General features: G+C 51.4%; 2 protein-coding genes across 5 annotated transcripts in view; one reads left to right on the top strand and one right to left on the bottom strand.

The window, feature by feature from the left end:
• The window catches only part of BOP1 (BOP1 ribosomal biogenesis factor), a 60692-nt gene that overhangs the window by 31747 nt on the left and 11137 nt on the right, over positions 1-17808 (top strand). The window lies entirely within an intron of this gene.
• SCX (scleraxis bHLH transcription factor) lies at positions 8326-16515 on the bottom strand. Its single transcript, XM_058179132.1, has 2 exons — positions 15794-16515; positions 8326-8809 (listed from the first exon to the last, which is right to left on the bottom strand). Exons 1-2 carry the CDS (start codon positions 16337-16339, stop codon positions 8771-8773), a joined length of 585 nt encoding a protein of 194 aa, XP_058035115.1. The 5' UTR covers positions 16340-16515; the 3' UTR covers positions 8326-8770.

Raw genomic sequence — 17808 nt, 5'->3', positions numbered from 1 at the left:
ATGGCGAAGGGTTCCCCTTTTCCCATTTGTACCCCCTGAGTGTGCTCTGGGCCTGTTCCTCGGACAAAGGGGCTTGGCCAACGGTCTGCGGGAAATGAGCTAGGAAGGACAGCCGGGAGGAGCCGGATGGAGTCTGCCCAGCTCCCTGGTCTGAGTCAAAGCTGGACTTTTGTGCTGCTGGAAACCTCACGCTCCTGAGCCGGTCCTGCCAGCTTTTCCTTTCTGGTGAGTGGACAGTCCTTCTTAGCAATTGCTGGGTAACTCCCAGGAAAGCAGAAAGGATGTTTGATTTGAGGAAGAAATATTGTGTCATAATTCTGAACCTGCCATTCCCAGAAAAATAGAACGGGAGATTTTCTTGAAGCTATACAGTGAGACATGGTCTCCAGGAATGAGTGTCTTCCAGTTGCCGGTCAGGATTGTGTAAGATTGAGAGTGTGTCCCCTACACACACCCCGTTCCACATACTTTAGAGACAGTCTTCTCTTCACTCTTGATACCTGCCACTAGACTGATGTGTGTCTGCTCACAACTTAAGCATCGCTCAGCCCTCACTTGGGTTCAGAAATTACTCTTAGCTTTGCTCTTAATGTTCCCAATTTATATTGATTTACAATTGTATCTTACCATGCCTTTGAAAGGGGTAGGGGGATTGTCTTGCAGAGCAGGGTCCTGTATATAGGTACATCCCTATGCTCACTTATTATTTTTGTTTTTATTTTCACTGGGCTTTTATGCTGCTCAAGGCTGGCATACGTTCCACAAAGTGGCTTAAAGATGAAAATCCACCCTATTCTCTCTTATCCTGTTGTATGCATACTGATTATTAAGTCATTGTTCAGTAATCATGGGCTTCTATGTCGCTTGCAAAGAAAAGCCATGGATATTTATTTTTCTGGTCATAAGGAAACTCTGTTTTATCCAGCAGTCCTCAGCAAAGTCAGCAAGCGGCCTCTCTTAAGAGGATGCCTTTGGCAAAAGACTGTCCGGGTTGCTGACCAGCAGCCATGATTAGAAAGGAAACCGGTAGCTTCGAGCACCCCAAATCTCTCAGCCCTCCCCAGCTGCCTTCGGAATTAAAGTTTGCTCAGCAATTCATGTGGAGTGCTGCATTCTCAGAGGAAACCCAGGACTCGGCCTGAAAATGTAGAATTCCTTTCTTGTAGCCACAGCGAGCTCATTTAGCGTCCTCCAGGCTAGAGAGTTTGGTTATTTTTCGGTCGGGTTCAGTCCCAGGTTTCTTTCTTTCTTGGGCCCTTGGACTGCAGAGGAGCAAAGGTCCCCTTTTCTGGGGCTTCTATCATCTGCCTCCCTGCATTTTGCTTTCAGGGTGACCCTCCCTCTCTCCTTGCTTACTTAACTGGACGCTGCCAGCAGCTCCCCCTGTATTTATATATATCTGTTTTGACAAGCACAGTCTCCCAAAAGAATGAAGGCCCCAGAGGGGAGAGAGCTTTTTTCAAAAGGCAACTGGCGCTCTCGATTTCTTTTCCTTGAAGACATTTCACTTCTCATCCCAGAAGCTTCTTCAGTTCTTGGATGAGAAGCGAAACATCAAAAAACAACAAAACAAGAAAGCCCAGCCGCCTTTTAGAAAAGCACCTTTGGGACAGCTGTGATCTGGATGGTGGAGAACCTCCATCGTCATCTTTGGGTTATTTCCCCCTTAGTTTGGGCCCAGGTTGGTCATCTCCACCCAGCACTCCCTGCCTTCACCAAACCTCTTGCCAGGGGACGGGAGGGAAGACTCCATGCCTTAAAGACTTTTGGTCTCAGCCCTGCAAAGGGTTTAGGTAGCCACAACTCCCCCCCTCCCCCCAGCCTTATCCGGAGGATGCTGAGACGGTGTGGGGGGGGAGGCTGTGGTATTTAATAGTGATCTGGTGGGATGCATTGTTCCAGCTACTAGCAAGGAAGCACATTTCATCCAGAAACCGTATGAATTACAAAATGGGAAAGTTGATCTCACTCCAAGCTTTATTCTTGCTGTTTTCAGTTACAGACTTTAGTAGTCCTGTCTTCAATTAGTCTGTCTGAAGGAAAAAGCCTACGGATCTGCCTCCTTGGTCCATACTTGGTCTTAGCATCCGGCATTACCCATGGCTTATGTGGTGCTCGTAATACCCGGCAGCCCTCCAGTGCTTTTCACGGCCAGAAAGTGCTTTTATTGGCCGGCTCAGAACGGACCCCCCTCCCCCCTCCCTTACCCAGAACACTGAGCAGGATCTCCCCCTCTCCCGGTCTTCCCCAGAGGAGGATCTTTCCTCCCTTTGCCTTCTGGGAAGAGGTGGGGGAGGGTGTTGATTTAAGAAAGCAGCAGTTGAGGGGGTGGGGGAATGTCCTGGGAGGTCTGCTGCTGGCTTTCCTGGAGCTGAGTGGGGAAAGCGAGCTAGCCTCATAGCTCATCTCCCCTGCCTCGAGGTTGGCGTCAGGGAGCATCTATCTAGCTCTGAAAAGGTGTGCAGAAAGAGGCTGGATCCAAGACCTTGGTGACTTTAAGAGCTGCTCTTCAATTTCCACTTTGGTCATTGGCCAGAAGGGCATGGTGCACGAGGCCAGAGACTGGCAGTGGGGAAGGTGCAGGCGTGAAAGGAGCTGGGAGGGAAGGCCATGGTCACTAGCAGGCCCTGTGAAGGTCACCTGCTCTGAGCTGGGCCTGAGTTTTCCCCTGAGGCCTCCCCCACCAAGCTGAGCCATATTGTTTCTGGGAGGGGAGGGGGGGCTGTCCAAATTGCATTCCAGGTGCAGGAGCTCCACAGAAACTTAGGCAATAGCAATCATAATTTTTTTTAAAGAAAAAGATCAATAACATATATGACTTAGGGTTTATATCTATATATCTATATACGTATACATATATGTATATATATGCAAGTCTTGGTGTATTCGGGTCTTTTCCCGTGTAAGGTTAAGAGTATCTTGGCGACGTTTCGACGAGGTCCCACTTGTCATCTTCAGGCTGGTGCTTACGGCTTCGTGCTTCTGTGAGCAAAGCGTGGTCAGAGCTGCCGTCTCTATAAAAACTGGTGGATAGGTGTGGATTGCTGGTTTTGTTGCTGTAAGCGGGTTGGTTGGCTGTGTTGTTACATCTTGATTGGTTGATGGAGTTGATGTTTGCAAATTAGTCGGGATCCTGTGTGGGTGTGGTCCTAGCTGTGTGCCCATTAGTCTTAACAATCCGCTTACAGCAACAAAACCAGCACTTCACACCTCCCCACCAGTATTTATAGAGAGACGGCAGCTCCGACATGCTTTGCTCGCAGAAGCACGAAGCCGTAAGCACCAGCCTGAAGATGACGAGTGGGACCTCATCGAAACGTCGCCAAGATACTCTCAAACTTACATGGGAAAAGACCCGAATATGCCAAGACTTGCATACCTATACCTGTGAAAATCTATGAAAACAAATATAAATATATATGTGCGTGTAAGTGTGTAAGCCTTCTGCTTCACTCCCGCAATTTTGTTTTTCCCATTGCTTTTTTACTTAATTAGTAAAAATGAAAATTATTGAAAGCCTTCCGACATTGGCAGGCGGTTGTATTTTTCTTGGAGGCCCTGAGCCATTTTTATAGCAAGGGAGGAGGATCCGTCCATTAACGGCTTCGGCTACTCCATCGGCCTGGTGAGGGGGGGAGTTAATGGCTTTGCATCCACTTTCTTGCTGAAGGACGTTTAAGGGTCTGTTTCCTGAAGTTCTCCGAGTGGTAGAGCTCCTTTGGGCCTCTGATCGCCCGTGTTCCTCTCTCCTGCTTGAATAATCTGTGCCCCCTCCCGGCTCTTCTCTTCTCTCCATTTGCTTGTGACACAGCAAACGAACTTGGTCAGGGCTGCCAGCTAATGGTGGTTGTTGCCCTTTCCAACGCCTGTCTTGTGTCCACTCTTCCTGAATAGGGCTGCAGGAGGTCCGCAGAACCAGTGTGCTCCAACCGCAACCTGCGATGCGGAGGGAACTTTCTGCTCACCTGTTTTATTCCTCGGCGTTCACTTTTTGGCATCTCATTTCCCTTCCCAGATCTCTCACCTTTCTTTTCTGCTTAGGAAATACTCAGAAGTACTTTGCTTATGGTGGCACGCATCATTTAGGCCTTCTGTTGTATCCTCCCCATGCACCACGTGTAAATGCTAGCCATTTGGCCCGACTGTGATGTAGAGACAGGGTTTTCAACCTGATGATGGGAAAGGTTTTGCAGAGTGGCAAAGTGGGGGAAAGAATTTAGAATCAGAAATGGGTTGCTAAAGTAGACATTAGTTGTTAACTGAACAAGGATTTCAGAGACACAAATAGTCTGGGATAGTCTGTCATTTTCTAAAGTGATCTTCATCCGTCTGCCGAGCGGTAGCACTAACGACCCTGGTGTATGCCAGTGAGACTTGGACTGTACACAGGAGGCACGCTAGGCAGTTGAACCACAATCTGCCTCCGTAGAATTCTGAGGATCCGGTGGCAGGACAAGGTGCCGGACACAGGAAGTCCTCTCCAGAGCAGCCATCAGTTGACACCCTGCTGATGAAAGCCCAGACACGCTGGGCAGGCCATGTTGCAAGGATGCCAGGCCACCGCATCCGTAAATGGTGATTGCAAGGGGGACAAAGGAAACGATACAAAGACACGTTGAAAAGCCTCCTTCAAGTCCCAATATCGACACCGCCTCCTGGGAAACCCTGGCACAAGATCGATTGACATGGCGCACGCTGATCCAACAAGGCTGCCAGACATCTGAGGACAGAAGAACAGCCATAGCACTCCGCAAAGCCAGAGCTGCAAATGCTGCAGTAATGGGGCCCACACATGTCTGCCCAACATGTGGCAGAACATTTTGTGCCCGTATAGGCCTCACCAGCCACCTGCAGACACATCGTGGACAGCTCACAACCTGCTAGATGTCAAAGTTCTCTTCGAACACAATGGACGAACATCCTCACCCTCCAGGTGTGCTGGATATACAAGTTCTGGAGTTGTGACCTAGAGCCCAGCAGGTCCTTGGGGAAAATTGCTCTGAAAGAGAGTGAAAGCTCTGTTCTGCTGTTTTCCTTCTCATTTACTGTGGATTATTGCTTCCGGACTCTTCCCCAGTTTGCTCAGGATAAGAGTTTCTGTTTCCTGAGCTTAAAAGAATAACAGAGTTGGAAGGGTCCTTGGAGGTCTTCTAGTCCAACCCCCCGCCCCAGGCAGGAGACTTTATACCATTGCAGAGAAATGGCTGCCCAGGCTCTTCCTAAAACCCTCCCGTGATGGAGCACCCACGACGTCTGGAAGGAAGCCGTGCCACTGGTTAAGGGTTCCCACTGTCAGGACATTTCCCCTTAATTCCAGGCTGCTTCCTTCCTTGGTCAGTCTCCATCCATTGCTCCTTGTCCTGCCTTCGGGTGTTTTGGAGAATAGATTGACTCCTTTTTCTTTGTGGCAGCCCCTCAAATATTGGAACGCTGCTGTCAACCTGTGCTGGCCACAGGGATAGAGGGTCATTGATCACGGACAGATGGAAAATGCTTCTGAGGAAATGAGGCTTATTTTTCTGTTTGAGCTCTAAAGCCAAAGTTCGTTAATTTGTGGCAGATTTGGCCATTCTGGTTGTTGAACATGAAGTAAAGTAATGAACTGCCCCTGTTTGTTCTAGGTTTTGATATAACTACCATGCTTTAATTGTCTTAAGAAATCTTTATCAGAAGTGGATCCATTTCAGAAACCCAAGTTTACAAGTGCAGGATCTGTTGCCTTAAGAAATAGGTGCAAGTTTTTTGGGTGCCACCACATCTTTGTGAGCGCATAGGCGGATGTAATTGAATCCCCCCACCTTGCTGCTGGATGGACCGTGGTTTTTTCCCCCTTTGGTGCAGCATATGGTGCCTCCAAAATGACAAAGGTTGCTGAGAAGATGCTGGGTTTTGGGGAGGGGGACGGTTAGCCCTAAAAACGAATCTTCACTTTTTCTCAGAATAAACCCTTTTATTTAAGATGTCTCTGAGAGCCACTTTGGGGTTCTGTTTCATGGCACCAGGCTAGAAACCCCAATTTCTAACTCCACCTTTGGCTCAGGCATGGAGCGTGGAAAATTGCATGGCTTGTAGACACCCAAAAACCAGCCACACAGCTCTGGTCATGCAACACCTGAGGCCACTGTGCCATCTGAAGCTAAAGTTCTTTTGGGGGGGGCAAAATAACTGAGTATTTAAACCAGGGGTGGGCAGCTACGGCCCCTTTACACACACACACACCCCCGGGGCTGGCTCGGGAATTCTGGAAGTCCTCCGGTCGCAAAGGGTCCATGGTTACCTACCCCTGGTTTAAATGATGCTGAGGTTGTGGCAGGTTCAATTGGTTAAACCCTTAGATATGGTGTCAGCTGCTCTGAATGTTTTTTTTTTAAAATTAGGATATTTGTTTTCCTCAAGAGGCTGACATTTCTAGGTGGATTGATTATATTCAAAATAAGTATCAGATAAAAAAATATCGAATAGCATATGAGTAAATTTAGGAAATATTTTGTATTAGATATATTTTTGAAGGAGAGGGGAATTGAGAGTGTGACTAAGTGTGGTGTGACTAGAGATTATAATTTAGGAATTATTTTAGATTATGATTGTTAGTTTTGATACCCTGCATTTTGTTCTGGGAAGTCGGGGTGGGGGTGGGGGTAAGGGGAGGGAATTGGGGGGTTTGGTAGAGATGGAGTGATGGTTAATGTACAGGGTTTATTGAAGATGTATAAATATAATTAATGCAGGGTCGGGTCTGCCCAGTTACCATTTTAGAACGGTGGGGAGGGAGAAAAGAGAGAGTAGGAGGTAGGAAAGAGAAGAGGAAGAATGAGGGGTAGAAGAGGGAGAAGGAAGGTGTAGGGTGGAGGGAGGAGAGGACGTAGATAAGAGAAGGAGAGGAAGGTCTGGAAAGTAGAAGAAGGTAGAAGAGGGAAGAGTGTTAAAAAGGGGGGTGGTGACTGGGCAAGCCCGACTAATTGTATATAACTGTACACTGGATGAACTATTTGATATGATTGTAAGAATAAAACTTTAAAAAAAAAAAAAGAGGCTGACATTTCTGTGGGCAAGAAGTAGGCAGGCTGGACTTGACCGGTCGCCCCCCCCCCCCCGCCCTCGGCCTGACAGAGGAAGACCAAAGCCCTCTTTGCTCCAGGGTCAACACTGGTGCAGGCTTGAGAACTGTTGGCGCATTAATCCGGTTCTGCCGTACGACCCTGAATCCGGCCTCCATCTTTCCCCTGCATTGATGTCTGCAGAGCTTTTGGCATTCCAAGTGTCTTTGGACAAGTATGCAGAACCTCTGCGGCTTCACTTTTAGAAGTGAAGACATCAGCAAATGTTTTCCTCTAGTCTACCTAGAGGAAGCATCCTGATGGGCCACCAATGTTTACACCTTACGCATTTTGAGAAATCTTCAGGTCTTCATCTAAATTTTACTTGGCTGCTGGTTTGCTTTAATGCTTGAGGGACAGTCTGGCTCTTGGGTAGTGGCGTCAACTTTTTGAAGCCCTTCTGAGCTCCCTAATAATAATACTGTTGTTTGTGGGAAATTTTCTTCTCAATGAAAAGTGATGCTGCTTTTTAAAACGGGGTACCCAGAAGCCGCTGGATGCTTTTCCCCTGCCTCAACCCCCCCGGCACCTGTCCTGGAGTGCGTAGGCCTCCTGCCACCCAAGGCAGCTCTTGACCGCCTTTCTCTTTTGCACAAGGTTGCTCGGCCTGCATCCAGCTGCCAGGGAGCATGCTCACGTGGTTTGGCTAAAGTCCAAGAAAATGCTGTTAGTCCTCGACTTACAACAGTTCATTTAGTGACTGTTCGGAGTTAACAATGGCACTGGAAAAAGTGACTTATGACCGTTGCAGCATCCCCACCGTCATGTGATCAATATTCAGACGCTCGGCAACTGACTCGCATTTATGGTGGTCACAGTGTCCCAGCCTCACGTGATTCTGTTTTGTAGCCTTTCAGAAGAAAAGGCAAAGGGGAAGCCAATTCATTCAACAGGTGTTACTAATTTCACAACTGCAGTGATTCAGTTAACAGCTGTGGCAAGAAAGGTCGTAAAATGGGACAAAACTCCCTTAGTCGTCTCATTTAGCAACATAAATTTTGGGCTCCAAAATTGTGGTTATAAGTCGAGGACTACCTGTCATTGGCTGTGGGCTTCCTATACTAAGAAGCGTTAATCCTTTCTGATCTCTAACCCTACACCGACACAAACACACACGTGCCTTGTGTAAATTGACACAAACTTCGGAGGGAGAGAGAGAGAACGCATATGACCCTGGGCATTTTGGAGGTAGCAGGACCAAAATCAGAAGTTCTGAAAGGATGTTTATGTTGCATATTTACAAAAATATCACTATATAAACAACTTGGGTTTTATATTATTATCAAGTCAGGAAAGTCCACCCAGTTCCGACAACAGGGCAATCCATAAGTACCGGAGGAGCACTCTCCTCTGAGCGTCCTGGGCCCCTTTTTCTTCTCGCCTCCTAGGATGTGGGTCAATTAGGATGCTTCTGCTAGACGCCAGTCCCTGGTGAGCAGGAAAAACCTTTTGTCCTAGGAGCTGCGCCTCCGGCACCCACCCATCTTTGCAGATCTGAGCCTGCTTGGCTTGCCTGCAGATCCAGCCTTCCGGCTTTCTGTCTCCCCCCGGTTGCCCTTGAGTTTGTCCCGGGCACAAGCGCACAGCTCCAGAGGGCAGCCCAGGGGAGGCTGTCTCTTTATTTCGCCCTCATAGTTCCTGCTGCTGCCGCCAGCCTCACCACCGCCATCCTGCTAACTCCGGATCGCCGTCTTTCTTTCTCGGTCTTTACTCTGCAAAGAGACAGAGGGGGAGAGGGAAGTTATGCAAAGCCACCCAGAACTGGCTGCAGGCCTTCTTCACCTAGCAGCCAAGAGCCACCTGGCAGCCAGATGAGCAGCAAACACCTTTATAAGCAAAGAAACAAGCAAGCGGGCTGTTAGCCCTGGCCCTCCACAGTGCTGCGAGCCCTTCCGAGGAAGCGCATGGCTTCCAGAGCTGCCGATTGCCCCTTCCCCCCTTTATTAGAATCCCTCCCCTTGGAAGACAGTGGCCGGCTCTCTGTCCTTTGCTTTCCTGCAGTTGGGAAGCAACTTGGTGCGGGGTGGTGGTGGGGTAGTGTTTAACTGGAAGCCCTTGGGCTGGGCAACGGCCAGAGTCTCCCTGGCTGGTCATCATTTGGGGGCCTTCAGAGGCAGATCAGGGTTGCCTTACGGGAAATGCAAACATCCTGAGGCAGCTTCTTGGGGGGGGGGCTTGGGGTCAGGAGGCCCCACGAGTGAGATAAATGGCCAAATGGCCAGCGGATGGTTGTTAATGGGCAACCCTGTCCTTCGTTAAAGCCCAGGAACGGCCACATTGAATTTCCCAGATGTTCAGGCCCCAAGAGCCCTCTTGCTGTCTGGAGAGGAAATGGGGATCCGGAAAATGCCGGCCCGTATTTTTCCCCCGATCCCATTGCTTTTCTGCTGCCCCTAAAAGCAGGAACAGTAAATTAAGGGGGCTACACAGCTGGCTTCCAGGTGCCTCTCCCTGCTTGCTGAAGCGCCTGTAGGGATCCCCGGGACCCCTCGGTTCAGCCTGCGGCTTCTGCTGATTGTTGCCTGAGAGGGAGGGGAAAGTTGGGGAGCTTTGCCCAAGAAAAGGGTCCCTGGGATAAGGGCGTTCTAGTTCATCAAAGCTTGCCCTGGTCTTCTCAGGAGAGGGCTCCTTCTGGCCCTGAACCAGAGGGAGGCTCTCCACCTGAGCCACCTGCATGCCAGCCCCTCACCTTCTCTGGAGGAGGGACACAGCTCCTTTGGCACTCCAAGACACTGCAGTGGAGGTCGGGGTGGGAGGGAAAAGCCTTGAGGAGCTCCTGGTGCTCTTTGGAGCATCCAGTGACTACCGGCTGGCCTTGGCAGGAGCCCTCAAGCTGAAAGGATCCAGAAATCCCATCTGGTCTTGCTATGTGTAGAGGTCTCTTCCTCTCCCCCCCCCCCAGCGCTGTGAATGCCTGACCCCTCTAGACCTCTGGAGGTGCAGCTGCCTTGGTGGAGATTAAGCCCACTTGACTTCAAAGTGGGAGCAGATTCCTGCTGTTAAAGAAACCGCTAATTCACCAGAGGTGTTAAAAAAAGCAGAAGAAACTCTGGGCTTCCTTCTTTTTATTTGTAATTCTGTTTGGGTTTATGAAAGTGAAAGTGGAGGTCTCTAGGTTCTTCCCCTCAGAGACGGCCTCTTGGAGCTAGCCCCAGCTGTGCTCCCTGTTTCCAGTCATCCACATGGACGATTCCGCCACCTCCGGGAACATCTTGACCTTCCATCAGGAGAGCAAAAGGCGAGAATCCGTTCAGGGCACCCAGAGGTCTTTCGCATTCCCCGGAGTTCTCGTCCCCACTTCTGATTTTTTTCCCACCCCAGCAGGCTGCAGAGAAGCAAAGTCGCAGAGGGGCCCAGGGTCTCTCTGTCAGTGGGTGGGCAGAAGAGGGCCCCGTTTGGCAGAAGTCTGAGAAAGAAAGGCAGAGTTTAGGAATGAGCTGGGGGCCGGAGAAGAATCCTTCCTTCCTCCTGCCAGTCCTGGGGTGGGATAGAATTGTATTATATAGGCTTTTTCTGGCTTGTTGTAAATAAGGATTTATACTCCTTGTAGGGAGCATTGTGCATGAAATAGTTAAAGGGCAGATAACGGGCCCAATAGGAGAAAGCTGGTTTGCTTATTCTCTGGTTTTTGCTTCCAAAATGTAGCATTGCAATCTTGACTTGGCGCCTCTGTCACAGTAGCTGATCATCATTTGAACATGGGAGGCCCAGCAGCTGCAACCCCCCTTATGGTGTGTTGGTGAGAGAAAGCGTGACTGCCTTTGCCAAAAAGAGAAAGGAAAGGAAAGGAAAATGCCACCACTAAACTACCAAAAGAAGCGTGTGACGGTTAAAAAAAAATTATGTGCTTTTGAGCAAGTTTCAGGCTTGGAAAAAAACAACTGCCAGGAGGCCTTCCAGAAGGGTCCTTCGCATCTGAGAACAATACTATGCAAATGCAGCTAAAGGAACACTTGAAATAGTCCATTGCGTTCTCTTGCAAATGTCTGAATCCATTCAGTGGTTGTCTACAAGTCCTTTCGGGACGGCTGCACTTAAACTCTCAGCCGTCTCTGAAGTCGCCCAGAGGGGCATCTTCCAATCGACCACCCAGTCCTGGAGACCCTGGCACCAAAGGCCGCCTGAGGAGCTTCTTGGAATAGGCTTGGCATTGATTGTCTAGACTGCTTAGCACTTGTTTTTTTTTTTAAAAAATCAATAAATGGCTAGTTAATTTGGCTGGCTATTGGATTAAAAGTATAATCCATGTATTCTTAAAATGCTCTAGAGACAAGAAGTAAGGTGGGAAATGTGGTAACATCAAAATTAACAAAATGACTGGCCTTTCATTTTTGGCCAGTGCTATGAGCAACAATGCAGCAACTGTTGGGGGCCCTCACTACTTTTGTGCAATTAATCTCAATCTGGAGATTGGGGGGGAGGGGCCTGCCAGACAGGGGATCCCCACTCAAGATGAGAGCAGCCAGAAACGTGGCGAAAGGCATGCAAGGGAAGGAGGACTCCCCAAGACCTTTTGGGAGGCAGCCAGTCCCAGGAAAATACTGACATGGATGGGATACAGGACCTTCTGAAGGAAAGCGCCTTCTCCGCTGTCAGAGCGCCCCTTCTGTAGGGAGAATGACCCAGGTTTGAGCCCTGGCACCTCTCCTGGAGTGTCCTGGGAAGGCCCGTGGTTGTCAGTGAGGGGATAAGGTGGGCCTGGAGGAATCGTTGACCCGACCTGCTCTAGGGCGGCTTCCTCAGTTTGTGTTTTGTGCAGCTGTGGCCCCCATGCAGATTCCAGCAGCAGAGGAATTCTGGACTCTCTTCTCTGCCTGCCTGGCCTTTTTCCTGAAACACCACAGCTGCTCTTTGACTTTTCTTTCCTGTTAAAAAACGGTGTGGGTGTCGGGGTGCTATTTCGGTGGGGTGGCTGGCTGTACACATCTAAAAAATGAATCCTGCCCGAATTTGCTGTCCTTGGTCTTTTCCGGTCCAAAGATGCTCCAGCTTTGAAGTCAGCCAATTAACTCCAGCTGGGTTTTCTGGACTAAATAGGGCTCCCCACGTTAAGAGGCAGTTCCAATTTGGGACCATTTTTAGTGAGGAGCCAGGCTACCCAGAGGTGTATTGTTTGAGAGCCAATTCTCAACCTCTGTCTGTGTCACTTTGATTGTGAAGAGGGAGAAATCTGAGGTCTGCAGATGGTCTTTCTTTTCCCAGCCTTCCTTAATCTGGTTCAGAAAGAAATCCCACTATGAAGGGTCGGCTTCTTTCTCCTTGCTGAGAGTTGTTCCTTCTTCCAACTCTTCTGGAAGTTTCGTATGAGATCATTTCAAAATCCTTATTGACGTCCTCTGGGCAAAGTAAGTGGGAGGGGACTGACACTGGCAAAGTTAAGGAATGCTGTTGCAGAAGAGCAGAGAGAGAGGTACACACCACGCTCAGCTGCCGTGTGTTATAGTTAATTTTTCCAATTGGAGTCCTAATTGTAGACCTCAGTTATGAAGACCAAGCTAATCTATTTTCAAGTGGGTCAAAATGGTTGCAAAAACAGGCTTCCTTTCCAGATAGAAATGTTCCATAAAATAGCATTGGGTTCCTGGGCGGGTGGGTGTGGGTGTTATGTCTCCCCAGTACATATTTTCTCCTTCTGGGTGATGGATGTTGCCTTCTGTGCCATGACCTTTGGAAGGTCCTCTGCTCCGCAGATAGGTTTACAGAAGCGCCTGCCTAGGAGCAAAATAGGTTTCTGTTGCAAATCTCCCTTTTCACGCTGAAACACAAGAAGGTGTGTTTTCCGTGGCTCTGTCTACAGCAGCCTCTGTTCCTGGATGCCATAGAGCAACGTGTGCGCACACGGGCGCTTCTCCTTGCACGCACGCACGCCCTTTCGAAGGGCAGAGAAACTCTGGCCGGGGAGTGCAGTTTTCCTTTCGCAGCCAGACTGGAGGTGGCCGAATGTTTTTGTGTCTTCTGGGGCTTTAGGAATTGGGCTGCTACGGAGCTCAGCTCTTGCCCTGAATTCTTGCTCAAATTCCTCAGGAGGGTAGCTTGCGGAGAAAAATGCACACAGTCCCAGATGCAAGATCCCAACACTCGCCACCACGTAGAGGAACAAAATAAATGCGTGGAACTTTTGTGTCTGCGAGAATTAATTACAGTAGCTGTGAGAATCACAAGCATTTGGAATTTGCATTGCAAATTTACACCTATGCCATGTTTAAGAAGTAACTTACTTTCTCTCCTAGTGCAAAGAGAGAGACTTGCGTTGCACAGGGGCCCTCCTGCTTTAGAGAAGATGGGAGGCATTTGTGTGCCGTTTGTGTCATGTACTCTTGAGGAGGGCTGCAGGTGCCGGAGTTAAGAGGAGAGAGTGTTTTTTAAGAGGTCCTTCCCACTGAGACACACTTCCTCTCGGATCTGCGGGCTGTGCTTCTCTCTTGCTCTTTGCTCCTTTCGAAGGCTGAGCGTGGAAGGAAAGGCCGCCTGCTTTGGCTCCCCACCCTGCTCTGACGTTCAGGTAAAGGTGGTGGGGATCCACCCGTGTTGTGGCGCTTGGGAGAGAAAGGAGAGGTCAAGGGAGCCCCATCGGACGAGGCCCCCAGCTTTCCTTTCCACAGGAAGTTTGCTGGTTTTGTTCATGTGAAGCATCTTATCCGGGATGAGTAAATGGAGAATTGAGTCACCTACCCAGCCTGGGCAAGATTGAATTCCGATCGTTTTGCTTTTTTTCCTTGGATGCCTCTCTACGTCCTTTTTATCTTGTCTGGTTACATAGACTCTTTCTTGGAATATTAACCCAAAAGTACCCATCATTAAGATTGATTTGAGGAAATGTTTTGGTTGCCCTGTATACACAATTACATCCACAGGTCTTAATCTGGGTACCTCTGGGAGTCGTGTTCCAAGAAGGCAGCCCCATTTCTTGCTCCTGGACCGCTTCCGCTCCTTCTCAGGCAAAGGGTGGCTTTTCAGGAGAAGACCAGTCGGCCTTTGGGTGGCCAGGGGTTTCCCACCTGCCTTCCGCCACGGAAGCCAGGTGCTCTTGGAGCCTCCTGCTCTTGGAGGCTTTGTCCTCAGCAGTGCTGGCTTCTCCCAGGTGTTGCCACCCTACTTTCTGCCCTTGGGCACCCCAGCCTTTGTAGCCTCAGGTTATCATCCTGCAGGCCCTGGACCTGCTGAGGGCCAGTTGCCTTAGAGGTTGTTTTCTGTACCCCAGACTGAAATGCAGCCCTTGCTTAAGCCCTTCCACGCGGGAGGGGAAACGTGGACATTGTATTGTGTGGCACTTTCCGTTAGGCTAGAACTGCTTGCGACACATTATGAACGTAAAAGAGTTTCCTCGTCAGCATTGCAGGCTGTTGTGGAACTAACACATCCAAAACGGTCAATGGGGAAATGCATTTGTTTCACTTTAAATATTTTTAAATAGTTTTTTTTTTAATCACAGCTAAAATCTTCAAGGGTAGTTACAACGGAAAGTGTGCCACGTGCCTCTGTTGCCCCTCCATGTTTTTTTGCTTTAACAATAATTCACATTTCTTGCCAAAAGTCTCTGGCTGGAGGGCCTTGCAGTCAACTACTTTTGGCCGTATTGGGGGTGGGCTTTAGCCTCTTCACACACAAGCCCAAATATTGGGAGCCGATGGACAGCTGTCGTAAGTACGAAGGGTCCTTGCGCTTGCCAGTCACGGTGTTCACAATACCGTAATGGATATTTGGCATGTTGGGTGTCCGTGAAGTGAGGGGTCCCCAGGCCTAAAATATGTGCTTAAAGCCCAGGTGGGAGAGAAGCCCCTCATCCCGCCTAGCAGCGGCAATGGAAACGGCAGGTGTGGGAAGATCTGAGGCTGGCGTTCTCCAGGGCCATGGAAAACTGGGCTGCAGTGTTGATCTTTATTAGAGAGAGGGGCTTTGCCAGCAGGAGGCATCCTTGGGTGGACCGGATCCCTCCCCTTCCCCAAAGCCCCCAGCGGATTCTAGAGCGGACAAGATTGAAAGTCTGGGCTTTGCATGGGGTCCCCCATTAGAGCTCCTCTAACATCTCTCTCTTTCTCTCTCTCTGTCTTCCCTTCCTCCGCCAAAGGCTCCTTCCAACTGTACATGTGTGCTGATATTGGAGGGGGGGGTGCTTGTGTGCAGGGAGTTTCTTTGCTTCCCACTGAAGAGATCAGTGGGCCTGGAAGGGCTTCCTCCCTTATGGTAAGAGTTGTGTTTGGAACCAGTGGGAGTCTTCTGCTCCCTGGAATTGTTGGGGCCCTTCGGGAGCACCCACAGGAGCCCTTTTTTTCTCCCTGAAACAGCCCAGGTGGGTGCGCTGGCTCTGAGGAGGATCCGGATCCCTGCTTTCTTGTGGGTCCAAGGGAAGATAGGGAAAGCCTCAGACTGCCCTTCAAAATATGTGGGAACAGGCCTTGGCTAATAAGATGTTGTCAAGATGGCACAATCGTGGCTTGTCAAAAGGCAAGGACTGCTCCCCTCTCTTGCTTTGCCCAGGCTCTGGGTTGCCCTGCCTTTTATCTCTGGGTTACTCACTCAGATTCTTCAAGGGGGGGACGGGGGACGGGTGCAAAGCGTGGCTCGGCATGGGCAGTGGAGCCCTGAGGGGAGCCAGCCCTGCCTTTTGCCGGCCAGGCGCCGGATCGATCGGAGGGAGCTCCCCGCCGTTCCCCGCTCCCTCCCGGTGCGCCCCCCCCCCTCCAGCAGCCACTCACCAGCTTCCTCTGGTTGCTGAGGCAGAAAGTGCAGATCTGCTTGGGCTGGGAGCCGTCGCTCTCCGGGGCGGCCGGACTGCCGCCTTTGCCGCCGCCGCCGCCGCCGGGGTGGAAGAAGGCCGGGCCGGCGTGGCAGGGTTGCCCGTCCCCGCAGGCCTCCCCGGCCAGGAGCACGTTGCCCAGGTGCGCGATGTAGCTGGAGGCCAGGCGCAGCGTCTCGATCTTGGAGAGCTTGCGGTCGGCCGGCTCGGTGGGGATGAGCGTCCGCAGGGCGCTGAAGGCGGTGTTGACGCTGTTGGTGCGGTCGCGCTCCCGCGCGTTGGCCGTGTGGCGCTGCCGGGGCTCGCGGGCCACGCCGCGGCTGCCCTTCTTGCCCGGGCCGCGCTTGCCGCCCCGCAGCCCGTAGGCGCCCGCCTCCAGCGCGTAGGGCTTCTCGTCCGAGCCCGAGCTCTCGCCGCTGCCGTTCTCCTCGTCCTCCTCCGACAGCATGCTGATCTCGGGATACAGGAAGCGGCTGGGCGCCGAGCGCAGCAGGGCGAAGGACATGGCTGGGCGGAGACGGACCGGCTCAGCTCCGACTTCGCATCTCGCGGCGGCCGACTCGGGGCTCTCCCCGGCCTCTTGATGCCCGGCGAGGGATTCCCGGGGCTTCCGCGACTTGTCCGCCTCCTCCGCCGCTCCTCTCTCCGCGCTCCCAGCACACAGGCAGCCACGGGCGGGCGGGCGGGCGGGCGGGCGGCTCCTGGGCGACGGCGGCGGCTGGACAGGCGCGCGCGAGTTTTATATTGTCCGTGATGGTCGGGCCGACAGGCCCCTCCCTCCCCGCCTCGCTTCACGCCTACCTGAGCGTTGCTCCGGAGGGGGGAGCGCCTGCCCACCCGCCCCCGCCTGGGGGCTGCAAGCTGGAGGGTTGGGCGGGGGAGGCCCTGCGCTGACTTCACCTGTTGGATGCAGAACTTGGGCTGGCTCGGCGCTTCCGAGGGGGGGGGGGACACACCGGTCGACTGGCTTCCCCACAGCAGTTAGGAGCTTCCTGCTGAGGTCAGCTCAGAGGTCAGCCCAGCCCAGGCTGGAGGTAGCTGGGGAAGGACAGAGGAGGGTCTTCTTTGGCCAGGATGGGGAGGATTAACCCTTGCTGGGCTGCTGCTCTTCTGAAGGCCTGAGCAGCTCCAGGCCCTCCTGGGTCCCATCTGCTTCCCTTCAGATTTGCTGTGGGACAGAAAACCTCCCCCACCTGTATTGGTTTCTTCCTCTGCCCCTGAACCCACCCTGTGGATGACCCAAATGACTCGTCCCCAGGGAAGGGGTTGAGGAAGGAGAATCCTCTTGTCCTGGGCAGTGATTGGGGAAGGGTCTCTGGTGCACAGACACACCTCCTGGGTTAAGGCGCAGGGTCTTCAGCTGTGGCTAAGCCAGGGCACACAGCAGGTTGTTGAGCACATGGAGACGTGGAACTTGAGTCCACTTTTGATGCAGCACGCAGGTAGACTGCGCTTGGCACTGCAGGCTTCACTTGGTTGCTGATTTAAACTCATTCCTGGTTTCAAAAGAAAACCCAGCAAAGCATCGGCCGCAGGACTTGGACCACTTGCTGAGCTGTGAAGTAGCAGCCAGTCCAGCTCACTCGGCTGGGCTTTTATCTCAGCTCCCCCAGAATCCTTGGGCATCAGGCCGTGGGATTGATGGATAAATAAATCTCTCTCTGACCTGGTCCCACATCTGGCTTTAAAGCATATGAATGTTTTAAATAAATAAATAAATAAATGAAGAGAACCTTGTGGGAACACAGCCCTATTGCAGCCCAAATTTTAATTCTGACCTATAGCGTGCTGGGAAGCTGGCTTGCAATTGCAGGGGCCTCCTAAGCAGCCTCCTTTTAAGCGGCCAGTCAGGACTACGATGAGGGCTCAGGTGAGCACCCTGGGCGGCCATGGCCTGCCTCAGAAACCCAGCTCTGCTCCTGGAGTTCTTCTTCTCTTGGCCAGGACAGCAGCGGCTCCTCTCTGGGGAACAGG

The sequence above is a fragment of the Ahaetulla prasina genome, chromosome 3, assembly GCF_028640845.1.
Source record: "Ahaetulla prasina isolate Xishuangbanna chromosome 3, ASM2864084v1, whole genome shotgun sequence".
Classification (NCBI taxonomy): domain Eukaryota; kingdom Metazoa; phylum Chordata; class Lepidosauria; order Squamata; family Colubridae; genus Ahaetulla; species Ahaetulla prasina.
This window is presented reverse-complemented; position numbering and strand designations above follow the sequence as displayed.

What these genes read in the sequence shown, in the direction of transcription:
- SCX (XM_058179132.1), bottom strand. Translation starts at nt 16,339, where the DNA reads ATGTCCTTCGCCCTGCTGCGCTCGGCGCCCAGCCGCTTCCTGTATCCC. An exon ending in TCAGCAACCAGAGGAAGCTG is followed by an intron (nt 8,810 to 15,793) that starts GTGAGTGGCTGC and finishes GTCTCTTTGCAG; the next exon opens with AGTAAAGACCGAGAAAGAAA.